The following is a 14,568-nucleotide window of genomic DNA, read 5'->3' on the forward strand; positions in this document are numbered from 1 at the left end:
GTGGGATGTTTCGACCCCTGGACCCTCGTTTTCTGATCTGGATGTAACCTTCCGGTCATTCCCCTGCGTATTGGAGCCCTCGAAGGGGGCTGACCACGGCATAGCGGCACACTCAGTCTCATGTCTGTGTTCAGAGCTGGGTATGGCTGTTTCGTTGGAGAAGAAACTCCTGGTGCCACAGTCGAGCTCGTTACCATTTTCTTTGGATTGTTAGATGTCAGGATCAGCAAACTCTTGAGATATGAGGTTGCTTACCAGGGCCATCGGCAATGATATGCCTGCAAGACGATATCGGCATGTCCCAGGGAAGTTGGTCAGAATGTCGAACTAGTCTCTTGGCATTGCAGTGCCGGCTTTCCCATGAGGACCCTAGTTGCACAGTCCATATAAGTAAATTGTCGATCGACCGTGATAACGTGAAATGACCTCTGGACCCTTGGATGACAACAGCCTCGTCGACCTGCATTAACTGCCCAGAACCGATGAGATTCACCATCATCGAAAATGGGAGTTCTATTCCAGGGCAACCCTCGGGGCGTCGTCGCAGCGGAAATCCATCGACAATGGATAGGCCCTTGAAGAGCCCGCGCCAGCTTGCCTCCCCAACGTTCGTGGCTGGGAAAGCACTCCAGTCGAATCTAAAGCTGATCCCGGGACAAGAGCCAACTAGAGCTCCTTCCTGGTAATGTTGGAGCTCGGCAGTTGGCGTACAATATCCAGTGTCTTGCTGTTCCTCATGATGGACTGCGCGGGCCATCCACGTGGCACCAAGCCACGCAAACTGTTCACCACATTCGGCAACCGAGTAAGCAGTACCACGCACTTCGAGGTACAACGTCGAACGCTGGACCCATGACGACAGAAGCGTGTTATCGGCCAGAGAATCTATCAAAGGCTTTAGTTTTCGTCACCTGCGACATCGTGGCCACCGTGGCTGCACTGTTGCAAAAATGTCCTGCCATAGTACCACATACCGTTCAATGGAGGCCCTTCTCCGGCCAAACACGCTCGCTCAAGAAGCCGAAGGAGACGTACTGCGCCCAACGGCCATGTTTGCATGCAGTAGCGCACATACGACGCCGCTTGAAACGAGGTCGAGTTGCCTACCAGGCAAATGTTGCCGTCCCGTACTTTGTCCGTTCTGTCGCTCCGAGCCATCAAAATGTCAACATCAAATTTGAAAGTCACCTTATGGGTGGTGAGGGCATTCCCCGTATCGACCTTGCCTTGACCAAGACAGTTCAGGATTGTTTCTTTGATGTTATCGTCGCCATTATTGGACCCCAATCTGCCGGATACTAAAAGCGCCTTATTTCTCAGACTGCTCAGCAGCCACTCCCACGATGGACCGTCGAGAATACGTTCGAAATCCGGAGGCAGTTGCACTCCCTCGAAGTCGCCAGGGGAGTCGTGTCCAACGCTTTGGTAGAGTTGGTCCTCATCAGGTTCAGTCTCATTCCACGTCGCCTCTTTAGCACCGGAAAGGCGAACACGATCAGACACATTGGGTCCTGAATAGTCCTTGTTGTTATTGAACCACAATTCAATCTTTTCGTGCAGTGAGATGCCGCTAGAATGGCCTCCATCCTCGTCTGACGGTTGGTTCCTTTGCAGGGAAAGCTCTCCGAGCCTGTCGGAAATATCTCTGAAAGCAACGTTCTTGTTAAGACACAATCCTCACATAAGCGCTCGAAGAACTCACTTAGCGTGCTTGTGCATAAATGCTGCTGCCATTTGGTCCATCTCAGTGGAGCATACGTCGAACATTTTGACTGCAAATGCTTGGAGTAGTCTAGGGGCACCGTCGACAATGTGCTCCCACTGTCCGCCGTACTCCTTCAGCTGAAGCTTGCAATTCATGTTGTCGGCAACTACCGAGATCAGGTACAGGGCAGTTATGCTGTCGTCTTCGGGCAAAGCAGCGTAACAGGCCTCGATATGGTCTTCCGCGTTGGCCTCTACGCCAGACTCGTCGTTCGGACTTTCCGGTGTCGAGTCATTCTCTGCACTTCCTGGTTCCATCTCGGGCGGCATCGAGTAGTAGCCGGACTCCCAGCTTGCCTTAGTTCCGATACTTTCATTTTGCTTCTTCTTCCACATTCTTTGCCCTTCATTCAAGACTCTAGGGCTTACGGCTGTCTTATCGATCCAGCAGTTTCGCCACCTCTTGTTGACACCCCCCCTCTCGAAATATATTTTGATCTTGAATTCCCCGGAGGCAAATACCGCCACATCTAAGACCCGAATCCCGGCGTCATATCCTCGATACGATTTGTGGAACGTATCGAGTAATGCAGGGTCGTGGATCATTAGATTCGACAATTTTTGCCATCCCCTCTTTCCGTCCAGAGACTCGGCAAAGTAATATGTCTCTCCTCCGTATCGTGTAATGTCGAGGATGGCTCTGGTGGGTATTTTTTCATGACCTGGGTGGACAGATGCTGCGCCGTCCGCAATACTCGCTTCGACGCATCTCTTTTTTCTTTGGGGAGGTCGTTTGTCGACTGTGGGCGACCGCCGTTTTGAGGACGCCGCTCGCTGCTGCATCTGCGGTTCAAGAAAGTCGTCAAAGTTTTCAAGAAAGTAGTCAAAGTTTCCATACGGATCAGCGATGGGAGGAGAGGTCCCCTCCCCACGGCAAAACAAGTGATCTTGCCTTGTAACACTCGTTTGAAGCTTGGGCGTCATTGTCAAGGTTCCGTCTGTTATTTTCCAGGGTATTTCACCCTCGCAGCTTACTGTCCAGCAGTCTTCGTACAATGAAGTCGCCGATGAACCAAGTACTGGGTGCACCATTGACATCTGAGCAGTGCCTGCTTTTGGCGTGGACAAGAATGAGCGCTGGGGATGATCCGACGACGCCCGTCTGGATCGCAGTTCTGTTTCGAGCTGTTCTATAGCAACATCTTCCGCGTCGCCTTCGGATCTGCAACCGCGACGTGGTGTGTTGCGAGGCCCATTGCCGTTCCATTCTGGACTTAATTCGACGTAGTCATGGCCGAACGGACCACATCCCATGTCCTGCCGTTGAGCTACTCTCTCGTCGCTCGTAGGTAATATTCTCTCCCGATCGACAGCAGGCTCAACGTCAACGTGCGAGGCCATATTGGTCTGAGCGGAGCAGGGTAGCGGTAAGAGTACGTGTCGCTCCGCACATGGGGTGCTCGGTTTGGTCAAGTTCTCTTGTGGTAGGGACAGTCAGGGAGAGAACTTTCGAATCGTGAACAATGAAGCAAGAATGACACCTTACCAGCAGCTGACGCTTCAAACACCTGGTTCTTTTCCTTGCGGCAGCGGCAGCGGCGAACTCGGAAGTTGAGCAAGGCCGTCACGGACAAAGCTAAGAACAATTTCTCCTGTATCAGAGGAGTTTGCTGCTGGATAAGCACATGGCACAGAGAGGTGTTCCACGTGACGGCTTTTCACCGCTGTGACGAAGTTCACGGTGGAAGGGACAAGGTCTGAATTGTCGGGTGCATCTCAGTAGCCTGCGACGGGGAAGGCTAAGCGCCCAGGGAGAGCACGTTGTGCTTTTAACGTCCATTGGTCGGATCGTAAAATCACGAAACGGGCCAATGAACTTGCAATGCACATGGCGGTAAAGCAACAATGTGCAGTTTGGAAGTGGGGTTGGGGGCGATTCTGTGCTCGTCGTTGAACGTGTTCACGAGTCTCGAGCGGTCTGTGATTCTACGTGCTCGTGCTATGCTCTACGTGTCAATGATCGCTCTTAACTTGTCCGAGCCAGGTGACTCCTATTCTTAATGTTTACACGAACGGTTCGCGGCAACTAGCGAGGGCCTCCGAGAGCTGCTATATGCTTTTGTCTACAAATAAAAGGTGCCTTATAATCCGCTTGACCTACACCTTATCTAGCTAGTGGTAATAGCGGTAATAAATTCGCCTTATCTAGCATGCTTTACAATAATAATAATTCTTGGCTGTGATGTGACGTAGTGCTACGACGGAAACGCATCGAGGCTCATTAGCTGCTTACTCGGATTACGCGGTCGTTGTTTTTCGATCTCAGCTGGTGGATTCAGAACCGGGCGCTAGTGACCAAGGAGGAAACAATCGGGCGCCCGTCCAAGCCCCCCTTAGAGCACGTACGCGGCTTCACACCCCTGAGCACCCCCGATAATACAGTGTATCTTCATGTGTGGGGCTTATACGAGCGCCCGTCAAGGGCTCAACTTGAACATAGCCCGGAAACCCTGCCAAGGCAGAAATATGATAAAATGAGTGACCGTGGCCCTCTCCATGTATTCACATGACTGGAGAAGAAGAGAAAGAAAATAAAAAGGGCAAGTACAAAAGTACACATTGTCACGGTATTTCATCGACTCTCTTCCCTTCTCCTCCTGTCATCACAACCTTCACAACAGTCTTATACAATACCCTTGCATTGCAGCGACTTTGATTATCCCTACGCCTGGTCCTGGCCTGTTGCCTCCCCGGAACGAAGCAATGGCAGACTGCCCGACCGATTGGAGCGGCATCACGCTCGCGTTCCTCACCCAGGCTCAACTCCAGCGACCAGACTTTTGCACCGTCTGCGATTGCCCACTTACGCTAGATGGAGTGCAGATCGCCAACATGGCCTACCGGCCCTCACTAGCCGGCAACGTTCTCTTTGCTGCCATCTTTGGCGTCTTCTTGGCCGCACACATATTCTTAGGACTGCGGTACAAGACGCGAGGTTTCATGATTGCCATGGTATGCGGTCTGATCCTCGAGATTGTTGGCTACGTTGGTCGTATCCTGATGAGGTCGCACATGTTTGATTTCAACTACTTCATCATGTACGCTTCCCCTCCCTGTTCAGGCCCTTTTCAGAGACTAATGACCCGAATTCGTGGCGCAGATACCTCGTTTGTCTGACGATTGGGCCGGCCTTTTTCTCGGCTGCCATCTACCTCACGCTTTCGGCCATCATCGTCATCTACGTACCAGAGAGAGCTCGCTTCAAACCGCAGACCTACACGTACATCTTCATCACGTTCGACTTAATAGCGTTGGTTCTGCAAGCAGCTGGGGGCGGCATCGCGTCCACCGCTGGAACCAATTCTGCCGCGAAACAAGGCGGCATCGACGCCATGGTTGCCGGAGTCGCCTGGCAGGTCGTCTCTTTGGCTTTGTTCGGCTTCTTAGCCCTCGACTACTGGGTCCGCGTGACGCGCCGCGACCCAAGCGTCCATGAGATGAACCCAATGTTTGAGCAGCTGCGCCGCCGTCGCGTGTTTCAGCCTTTCTTCCTGGTCGCCATTTTCCTTGCAGGCATCTTCATCTTTGTACGGTCCGTGTTTCGATGCGTTGAATTATCGGACGGCTTTGACAGCGCCCTCGCCAACGACGAGGTGACTTTCATGGTGCTCGAAGGGACCATGATCATCTTGGCGTGTGTGCTTATGACTGTGTTCCACCCAGGTCTTATTATAGGAGCGGAGGGGTGGTCGATTGCGCGTCGGAAGCGTGCGCCAAAGTCGTTTGAGCCGGCGATGAGGTTGTCGGAGTTGTAGCGCCGTACTTGAATGACGAGAAATAGCGCCAGAAACACTTAGACTAGGTGCTTGGTTTGCACGGAGAAAATATGGCGAGTCTGTATATATGACTTGGTCCCGGCAAGGGACTGTTTGTTCCACGTAAATGCCGGCGCCGGCTAGAGCCTCATCGTCGTGTACTCCCACGAGGGTCCAACAACGACCCCGTCCGGACCCGATGAATGGAAGCAGATGCGCCGACGAACAAGAGCGCGGCCCTCAGAGTCCGCTTCCAAACTTGCTTCGTCGGCGAGGTCAAACCTCACAATGCGTTGTGCGTCGTAGGGGAGATGCTTGTCCGGGTACGGATTGCTCGCGCTCCTCATGCGCTCCTCGTCGAGCGACAGGCCGTGCTCGAACTCAACCACTCGTTTCGCAGTCGCGTAGGCAATGCACGCGTCCCAAATAGTCTCCCTGGAGCACGAAAGAGCTTTGAGAAGAACCAGCGCGCGGATTCGAAGTCGGAGCTGCCGGCATCGGAGGCTGACGATGTAAAGAAAAGGCAGATAGCCCATGTCGAATGAGAAACTCGGCGGGCGCATCCCAGATGCGCTTCGCGCGGCCCTTTCTTGCTCTGCCAGCTCGACGATGCGTCGGAAATGGTCCAAGTATTCGTCGAGAAGGGCCTCATTGCCAGCGAGACAGGATCTCGCTAATACGTCGGAGGCAAGCCATCGCGTCTCGAGGAGGCGTAACTCCGCGGCGTCCGACTCGAGCACGGAAGACGTCGATGAGAGCCGGCGTCTCAGAGCGACAAAGCCTTGCCACCAGAGGCTCAGGGCACGGCACACGTGAAACTGCTCCGTCCTCGCATCCTGTATAGAATACGAATCATCCCCATCCCAGTTGCCCGGCGCCAGCCGAACAAGCCTTGCCCCTCGAGCCATGACTGCATCCAAGGCTTGGCGCGCTTCTGCCACTGTGCACATTTCGCCTACTGGTGTTGGGCAAGGGTCGGCTTGCGGGGAAACAGAGTCTGTCAAGTTCAAGGGATTGAATAACCGGCGGAATATGCTGATATGGCCAAAGACGGCCGAGAGCTGCGCAGGCAGTTGGTCGTTGGCGTACAGACCGAGGCCGTGTTGGCAGTGTGTGGCGGCGGCATCGGTGCTGCCCTGAAGCAGCTCGATGCACGTAAACAGCAGAGAGACAGTCAAAAGGGCCTCCTCACTAGATATACGATCCTCGAGAACGATTCTGATGGCGCTGTTGTAGTGCTGCAGGGCGAACGCACACGCCGCTGACACGTCGGCGCTCATATCCGAGCGGCCGGTGAGGCCGGTGAGGCCATCCAAGACACCCGATGCTCTTTTGAGGAGCGTCGCGTCAAAACCCTCATGCAGAGCGCCGATGGCGAGGACGGCATGCCGCGCCGCGGGCTCTCGGTCGAGGACCTGAGGGACGTGGACGGCCCAAAACGTGTCGTCGGGCGATCGTGCAAGGGACGGCGCGACCACGCGGTGATAGTACGACAGGCAACGAACCTCGGACTCATCGACAAAGAGGCAGGGCCGCCGCAGGAGTTGCTGCCAGGAAATGGTGCCTACGGGCGCGGGTTGGTAGCCGCGACATTGCCGCCCTGACACTAGGCATCTTTTGCAGCTTGGGCGTCCCTCGTCGCATTTTACCCTACGGAGCCTGCCATACAATTGTCAACTACATGAGCCGCGGGGGCTCCAGCAATGGATGAAAGGGTGACAGGGAGAGGGGGCATTCGACCTACTTGCACGTCTGACACCCTGTGCGGGCCTTTTCGTGTCGTCTGCGCATCGCGTCTGCGTATTGAGGCAGATTTGCTTCGCAAACCTTGCTACGCTAGAGGCAATGCGGAACGCCGGAATTCAGGGTGCCATTGCAGGCTGAAGAGACGGGGAGGCAGTCAGCGCATGGCGAGCTTGGGTGATCTGTTGGAGATGGAAAGTCATGAGCATGACATGTCGTCGGCTTCTGGGTCGTATGTAGTTACCAAGTTGGTTAGCCTGGGTGCGTCATCCGGGCCGAGCCTCAGATTGTCCCAGCCGGACCCGCAGTGGGGCATTTACGAGCATCGCCGTGCATCCATGCAAGCCGTTGTAGAATCTCACCCGCAGCAACGCCACGGTTTGACAGAGAGCCAGGCAAACGGGCCATGTACCTGCCGGGACTCGCTGCTCCATCCCATCTTACTCACAGCCATGGCTGTGTTTGATTCGTTCGACGGCGTTGCGAACCAGCTGCCGTCTGGTTTTTACGGGCCGTGGCCCAATGCTCGACTTACACAGTTACACGCCAGCCAGCGTCAAGGTTCCGAACGTATAAAAGGGAATGGTGCATCACTCTCCGGCGGCGTGCACTGATACCATACACGCATCATCATGCCGTGACGAAAAGAGGCGAAGCCAATCTGCCCTCTTCCATGCACACCATGGGCACTGAACCTCTTCCGTCCCAGGCCCAGCCAGCCCCAGGGACGGCCATGCAGCACTCCATACTTCAGCAAGCAGAAGCTGCTGTTGCCGCCCAAGCGGATCCCGCGGGGCCTACGGGACACGAAACCCTCCTACAGGAGACGGATCTCTTCACTCTCGATGCGAACCAGGGCGACCTGCCTCCTCCTGCCTACGGCGACACCTATGGCGAGATTCGCAGCGAAAAAGACGGCCTGGGCACCAGCGGCTGCGTCACCGACGACGGCCGTGTAAACATCCGCATCAATCAGGTTAACAGGCGTCTGTCCCAGATTTTCAGTCCGGCTTTGCGTCGACAGATCCAGGCCGTCCAAGACGATCGCCCACCGCCTTCTCGTCCTCCCCCCTACGTCCCTCCGTTCTTGGGAGGAGGCAAAGCAGGAGCTGCTCCGGCGCCGCCACCCTTGAATGTTGTCATCCAAGTCGTGGGCTCGCGTGGAGACGTGCAGCCCTTCATTGCCTTGGGCAAGGTCCTGAAGGGCACATACGGCCATCGCGTGCGTCTGGCTACCCATCCCATCTTCAGGGACTTTGTGCGGGAGCATGGCCTCGAGTTTTTCAGCATCGGCGGCGACCCCTCCCGGCTCATGGCCTTTATGGTCAAGAACCCTAGCCTGGTGCCAGGTCTACGCAGTCTGATGAGCGGAGACATCAGCCAGAGAAGAAGAGATGTCGCCGAGTACATTCAGGGCTGCTGGCGGTCATGTTACCAAGCTGGTGACGGAATGGGTTCATGTTCTGACCCTGGCAAGGTCGATGGTCGTTCCGAGTCAGCAGCAAGGCCCTTCGTCGCCGACTGCATCATCGCGAATCCTCCGAGCTTTGCCCACATCCATTGCGCAGAGAAGCTGGGCATCCCTCTGCACATGATGTTCACTATGCCGTATTCTCCAACCCAGGACTTTCCCCACCCGCTGGTCAACATACAATCCTCCAACGAGGATCCTCAAATCACCAGCTACATCAGCTATGCCATGGTCGAGCTCCTCTTGTGGCAGGGCATAGGAGACATCATCAACCGGTTTCGCGCCAAGTGTCTCGGCTTGGATCCAGTGAGTACGATTTGGGGCCCCGGTATGCTCCAGCGCCTCAAAGTCCCTCATACCTACTGCTGGTCCCCGGCCCTGCTGCCCAAACCGAGAGACTGGGCCCCTCACATTTCCATCTCCGGGTACTACTTCCTCGATTCCGCCTCTGACTACACGCCTGCTCCGGAACTCCAGGCCTTTCTCGATGCCGGCCCACCCCCCGTCTACATAGGGTTCGGGAGCATCGTTTTGGACGACCCCAATGCCATGACGGAACTCATCTTCGAGGCAGTAAGGAAGACTGGCCAGCGTGTCCTCCTTTCTAAAGGCTGGGGCGGATTAGGCGCGGACGAGCTACCAATCCCCGACGGCGTCTTCCTGCTAGGCAACGTATCGCACGACTGGCTGTTTAAGCACGTCTCCTGCGTCATCCACCACGGTGGAGCAGGAACCACGGCGGCAGGCATCGCCGCTGGCCGACCAACCTTGATAGTCCCCTTCTTTGGGGACCAGCCCTTTTGGGGCGATGTGGTCGCGCGATCGGGCGCCGGCCCCGATCCGATCCCTCACAAACAGCTCAAGGCCGACAAGCTAGCCGATGCCATCAACTTTCTCCTCAAACCCGAAACCCTAGAACGAGCGCAGGAACTCGCAAGCCAGATCGCGGCCGAGCGAGGCACCGACATGGGCGCGCAGTCTTTCCATCATCATCTCGAGGTTGATCAACTCCGCTGCGCCCTTGCACCATCTCGACCAGCTGCGTGGCGCGTCAAGCGCACGCAGGTCACGTTGAGCGCGTTCGCTGCGTGTGCTCTCGCGAATGCAAATCTCCTGGACTTTCACGACTTGAAGCTCTTTCGACCCAGAGAGTATTACACCGACGAAGGGCCCTGGGATCCGATATCGGGGGGCTTTACGGCCTTTGCGGGCGCGGTCGGCGGTATGATGATGGGGTTGGCGGATGTTCCTTCGGAGACCTGGAGAGGCTTGCAGATTCAGGGTGGGCGTAGCCGACGGCCGTCCCAGGCATCAGTGCCTATGGTCGCGAGCGAAAGTGAAGCCTCACGGGCAGAGAACATATCGAGTCCGCGTCTTTTGCCCAACCAAAGTGAGACGAGCCCAGAGGACTCTGTTCCTCGTGTTCGGAACCATCTCAGCCTCTCCAGTCGGTCATCTTCTACTTCAACCGCCCCATCGAACCCTGTGCCCGGTTCGTTACAAGCCCATTTGGGTCCCAAACAAGACGACACCAGCCAAAACCCATCGCCTAGTCGAACCCTCTCCAGCTCCGGCAAAGAGCCCGACATGCTGCGCCCGACTGGCGTGCACATGAGCAGAGGTGCTGGGCGTTTCGTCAAGGCGCTCGTGCAAGCACCCGTGAACATCTCGGTGAACCTCACCAGAGGCTGCCACAACATCCCCAAGCTCTGGGGAGACGATACCGTGCGTCCCCAAGAGAGAGTCAGCGATGTAAAATCCGGCCTCAGGGCGGCGGGAAGGGAGTTCGGCTTTGGCTGGTACGATGGCGTTACTGGCCTGGCTACCCAGCCCTGGCAAGGCGCCAAGAGAGAAGGGGTCAGCGGCTTCGTCAAGGGCGTGGGCAAAGGAGTTGGAGGGTTTTTGACCAAGCCGGGCGCGGCTCTCCTCGGTATTCTCAGCCATACGATGCAGGGCGTCAGCAAAGAGATGGAGAAGCTGTTTGGTAGCAATGTGCACAGCTACATTGTTGCGTCCAGAGTAGCTCAGGGATATGAGGACTGGCTACAGAGCTCCGACGCGGAAAAACAAGACGTCATTGAACGTTGGAAGTTGATCCGGAAATACTTGAAGAAAAGGGGAGACCGCGACGAGATGGTGCGAGATGTCTTGGGAGCACAGCGAAACCAGAACCCAGAGGACGGAGAGGCACAGCACCAAGGCAGCAGAACCACCGCCAGTTCCGATGGCTCTGCTACTGCAGAGGCTCCGGATCTCGTTCCCGAGAGTGCCGCGCTGGACACGAGCGACTCCGAGTCATCATTGCGCCCTGCCGACGCGGCTTCCCCGGGGCTGAGAGCGATGCAAGCCAACGGAATCAACCGACTGTCGAACCAGGAGACGTCACAAAGACGCGTTGAAGAGAACAGTGCCCACCAGATAGATCAGGGGGATGTGCACCAGACAATAATGGCTAGCAAAGCCGACTTTCAGCGACACGAGTGCGAGGCCTTAATTTATGAGGAACAACTGAAGCAAGCCGTGGCAGAGAGTGCAAGGGAGCAGAGGCAGAGGGCCATCGACGGCGGTCGGGAGCCGAATACGGGCCCCCATGACGTCGACGGCGACGACGACTTGTTAACGCATAGGGGGATGACCGAGAATGCGGCGGCAGCCGTGGATGGTGTGTCAACACGCGTCTGGCCGTTGGACCCGGGGCATCTCGGGGGCACCACGCGAAGCGAGTTCGAGGCGCAACAGCACATGCAGGGACAAAGGAGGGAGAAGACGACACAGGAGAGGGCGGAAGAAGTGGTTGTGCTGGAGTATGTCAAGAAGCAAAGCCTGTTGGAACAGCAGTACAGGAACAAAGGCAAGGGTCGTGCCGTGGCGATGGAGGATGCAGAAAGATAAGGTTTCGCAGGAGGCAGTGAAGTCGAGAAGCATGTCAGGATAGGCACCTAATGCGGCATGGAGCAGCAGCATGGTGGGGTTTCAGGGGCGTGATGGATCCTGTGTCTTCTGGTGAGCCGATGAAGTGATTATGTTCAGCTACGGCCAATGCCATACATTAGATTCGCTCAAATAATCAACAAGTGTTTGGTTGCAGGGTAGTGATTCGTTTTGTCGCGGGCGCCGTTGCCCAGCTCCATCGGGCGTCTCACACAGCACTGGAGCTGGGCTGCAAGCTGCCCTGAGCTGCTCGCCCCGGGCCGCCACCAATGCCCGGGACCCGGGGCCACGCTAACCATCCAGGGTCCATCGCGATTGAGCTCTGCTCTCGCTCAAAATTCCACCACCATCACCCACCTCATCCGACAGCTCTCCCAGGCAACCCCCGCAGCCGACCGCGCTCGGCCTGTTGTCCGCCCTCGCATGCAGCTCGAATGATGTGATTGCAGCCCGATTGGCACAGTCAAAATGTCGCTGCGGTCCGTCGCAACGCACGCGCTCTTGCGCCGGAGCGCCGGAGCTCCGCGTCTCGCTCGCCGTCTCGCTTGGTCCGGCCCATGTCTTCTTCGGCCATACTCGTCTCGTCAGTTCTCCCCGTGCTGGTCCGGCGCGCCTGTATACTCACAGCAAGCGCATGCAGAAGCCGAGTCGACACAGCCCAAGACCCTGGGCCAGAACAAGCCGCCGTCCGTCGTCGTCCGCGGCAAGTCCTACAAGACGGACCGCGACTGGTTCAACGTGCCGCCCAACGTCCTCGACGCCACGTCGCGCAAGCTTCACCTCCAGCGCGACCACCCCGTCTACATCACGCGCCAGATCATCGAGTCGCACTTCCCGCAGCCCACGTACAAGTACTACAACGAGTACAATCCCGTCGTCTCGACGCACCAAAACTTCGACTCGCTCGGCTTCCCCGCCAACCACCCGGGGCGGGCGCTGACGGACACATACTACATCAACGACACGACCCTCTTGCGCACGCACACGAGCGCCCACCAGGCCGACACGTTCCGCGCCAACGAGAGCGATGGCTACCTCATCTCGGCCGACGTCTACCGCCGCGACGAGATCGACCGGAGCCACTACCCCGTCTTCCACCAGATGGAGGGAGCAAGGTCGTGGGACCGCCAAAAGGTGCCCGGCGGGGACGTGGCGGCCACCGTGCGGCGCGACCTCGAAACGCTGCCCAAGCATAACGTCACGGTGGAGGACCCGAACCCGCCCTTCCACGACGAGCGCAACCCGCTGCAGGAGGGCCACTCGGCCGCCGAGGCGACGGCCATAGGCGAGCACCTCAAGCGATCGCTTGAGAACATGGTGGTGGACATATTTTCGCGGGCCAAGGCGGCGGCGCTCAAGGACGACCCAACTTTTGTGGACGAGCCGCTGCAGATGCGCTGGGTCGAGGCCTACTTTCCCTTTACAAGCCCGTCATGGGAGCTCGAGGTGTACTACGCGGGCGACTGGCTCGAGGTGCTGGGGTGCGGCGTGGTCAAGCAGGACCTGTACAAGAACGCGGGAGTGCCGTCGCAGCTGGGCTGGGCGTTTGGCATCGGCATCGACCGCATCGCCATGCTGCTGTTCAAGATCCCGGACATTCGGCTGTTCTGGTCGCGCGACGAGCGGTTCCTGTCGCAGTTTACGGGGGTCTCGGACCGGCTCGACACGTTGAAGCGGTTCGTACCGTTTTCCAAGTACCCGCCGTGCCCCAAAGACGTGTCGTTTTGGCTGCGGGCGACGTCGCCGGCCGGAGGCAACACGCGAGGCACCTTCCACGAGAACGACGTCATGGAGATTGTGCGCAGCGTGGCGGGCGACGTGGTCGAGGACGTGCGGGTGATTGACGAGTTTACGCACCCCAAGACGGGGCGCAAGAGCATGGCGTACCGCATCGTGTACCGCAGCCTCGAGCGGACGCTGACCAACGACGAGGCCGTCGAGTTTCACGAGGCTGTCCGGCAGGCACTGGTGCGAGAGCTGGGCGTCGAGCTGCGGTGAGCAAGGAAGCCGGCTGGGGACCATCACGGGGCGCAGCGGCCGCGCGCCACACGGATGAAGCTGGAGCTGAAGCCAAAGCTGGAGCTGTACAATAACATCACACGAGGGGAGCGGCGGCTCTGTACGAGTACGAGACTGTAAGATTACCTGGGCCTTCAGGGAAGTAAAGCATGGAGGCGTAGCACGAGCCAGACGTCAGATGACGTGATGCAACACCTACCCGAGCGCTGCGAATATGTCAAATCCTCCTGTGAAGCCGGTCAACACGGCACTCTATGCCCCGCCAAGCCGAGTCGCCTCGCGACGGAGGGTGAGGCTGCGCAGAGCATGACGTTGGGGCAGCTCAGCTCAGCTCCGGTGAAGACATCGACGCCGCCGAGCTGGCGACTAACTACTAAGACGAGATACTTGCCTAAACGGGAAATCCTCACCTCTTGCCCCTCTTCGACCCGGCAGGTGCGAGGCGCAGCGCAAAGGGCCTCCTCTCAGCCATGGCTCATCCTCCCTTCGATCGTGTCTCGAGTCTTTTTCTTTGTTCCGACCGGTCTCCCGACGGGCTTCCCCCCCTCCCTCTCTCCATTCGTCAGGCAGTGTGTCTTGGCGAGAAGAGGAGGGGAAAAAAAAAACGCCAACGGCCTCCGACCTGCACATGTATGTAGCTTGTAGGTCGGGAGGTGGTGGAGGGGGGCTGTGCAAAAGCGCAGGTTGCGGGCGATGACGGCGATGGCGCCGGTGGGTGGTCTGTTCTCCCATGCCCCGGGCTGCGCAACAGTCTCGTCCTCCGGGGTCTCTTCTGGGCTGTGAATGCCAAGACGGAGAGGCGAGGCTTAGAGGAGGGGAGAAAAAGCTTGAAGTGATGGAAGGAGCAGGAAGGGAGGGAAAGGGCCGGAGGGATGCGCGTGTCGG

At 57.4% G+C, this 14,568-nt stretch overlaps 5 protein-coding genes across 5 annotated transcripts; 3 read left to right on the forward strand and 2 right to left on the reverse strand.

The window, feature by feature from the left end:
* Positions 1-897: 897 nt before the first annotated feature.
* On the reverse strand, positions 898-2,100 carry PLICBS_008247 (uncharacterized protein; the record flags this gene model as incomplete). The annotated part of the gene is made up of 2 exons (XM_065601354.1): positions 898-1,645; positions 1,703-2,100. The coding sequence occupies 2 exons, from the start codon at positions 2,098-2,100 to the stop codon at positions 898-900; spliced, it is 1,146 nt and encodes a 381-aa protein (XP_065457426.1).
* A 2,496-nt stretch (positions 2,101-4,596) lies between these two features.
* On the forward strand, positions 4,597-5,519 carry PLICBS_008248 (uncharacterized protein; the record flags this gene model as incomplete). Its single annotated transcript, XM_018324252.2, has 2 exons — positions 4,597-4,802; positions 4,865-5,519. The coding sequence occupies 2 exons, from the start codon at positions 4,597-4,599 to the stop codon at positions 5,517-5,519; spliced, it is 861 nt and encodes a 286-aa protein (XP_018177431.2).
* A 140-nt stretch (positions 5,520-5,659) lies between these two features.
* Positions 5,660-7,716, reverse strand: PLICBS_008249 (uncharacterized protein; the record flags this gene model as incomplete). Its single annotated transcript, XM_065601355.1, has 2 exons — positions 5,660-7,083; positions 7,707-7,716. The coding sequence occupies 2 exons, from the start codon at positions 7,714-7,716 to the stop codon at positions 5,660-5,662; spliced, it is 1,434 nt and encodes a 477-aa protein (XP_065457427.1).
* A 228-nt stretch (positions 7,717-7,944) lies between these two features.
* On the forward strand, positions 7,945-11,625 carry PLICBS_008250 (uncharacterized protein; the record flags this gene model as incomplete). Its single annotated transcript, XM_065601356.1, has 1 exon — positions 7,945-11,625. One exon carries the CDS (start codon positions 7,945-7,947, stop codon positions 11,623-11,625), a length of 3,681 nt encoding a protein of 1,226 aa, XP_065457428.1.
* Positions 11,626-12,132: 507 nt separating this feature from the next.
* Positions 12,133-13,662, forward strand: PLICBS_008251 (uncharacterized protein; the record flags this gene model as incomplete). The annotated part of the gene is made up of 1 exon (XM_065601357.1): positions 12,133-13,662. The coding sequence occupies one exon, from the start codon at positions 12,133-12,135 to the stop codon at positions 13,660-13,662; it is 1,530 nt and encodes a 509-aa protein (XP_065457429.1).
* Positions 13,663-14,568: the final 906 nt, after the last annotated feature.

The sequence above is a fragment of the Purpureocillium lilacinum genome (genome assembly GCF_023168085.1).
Source record: "Purpureocillium lilacinum CBS 284.36 DNA, scaffold_6, whole genome shotgun sequence".
Classification (NCBI taxonomy): domain Eukaryota; kingdom Fungi; phylum Ascomycota; class Sordariomycetes; order Hypocreales; family Ophiocordycipitaceae; genus Purpureocillium; species Purpureocillium lilacinum.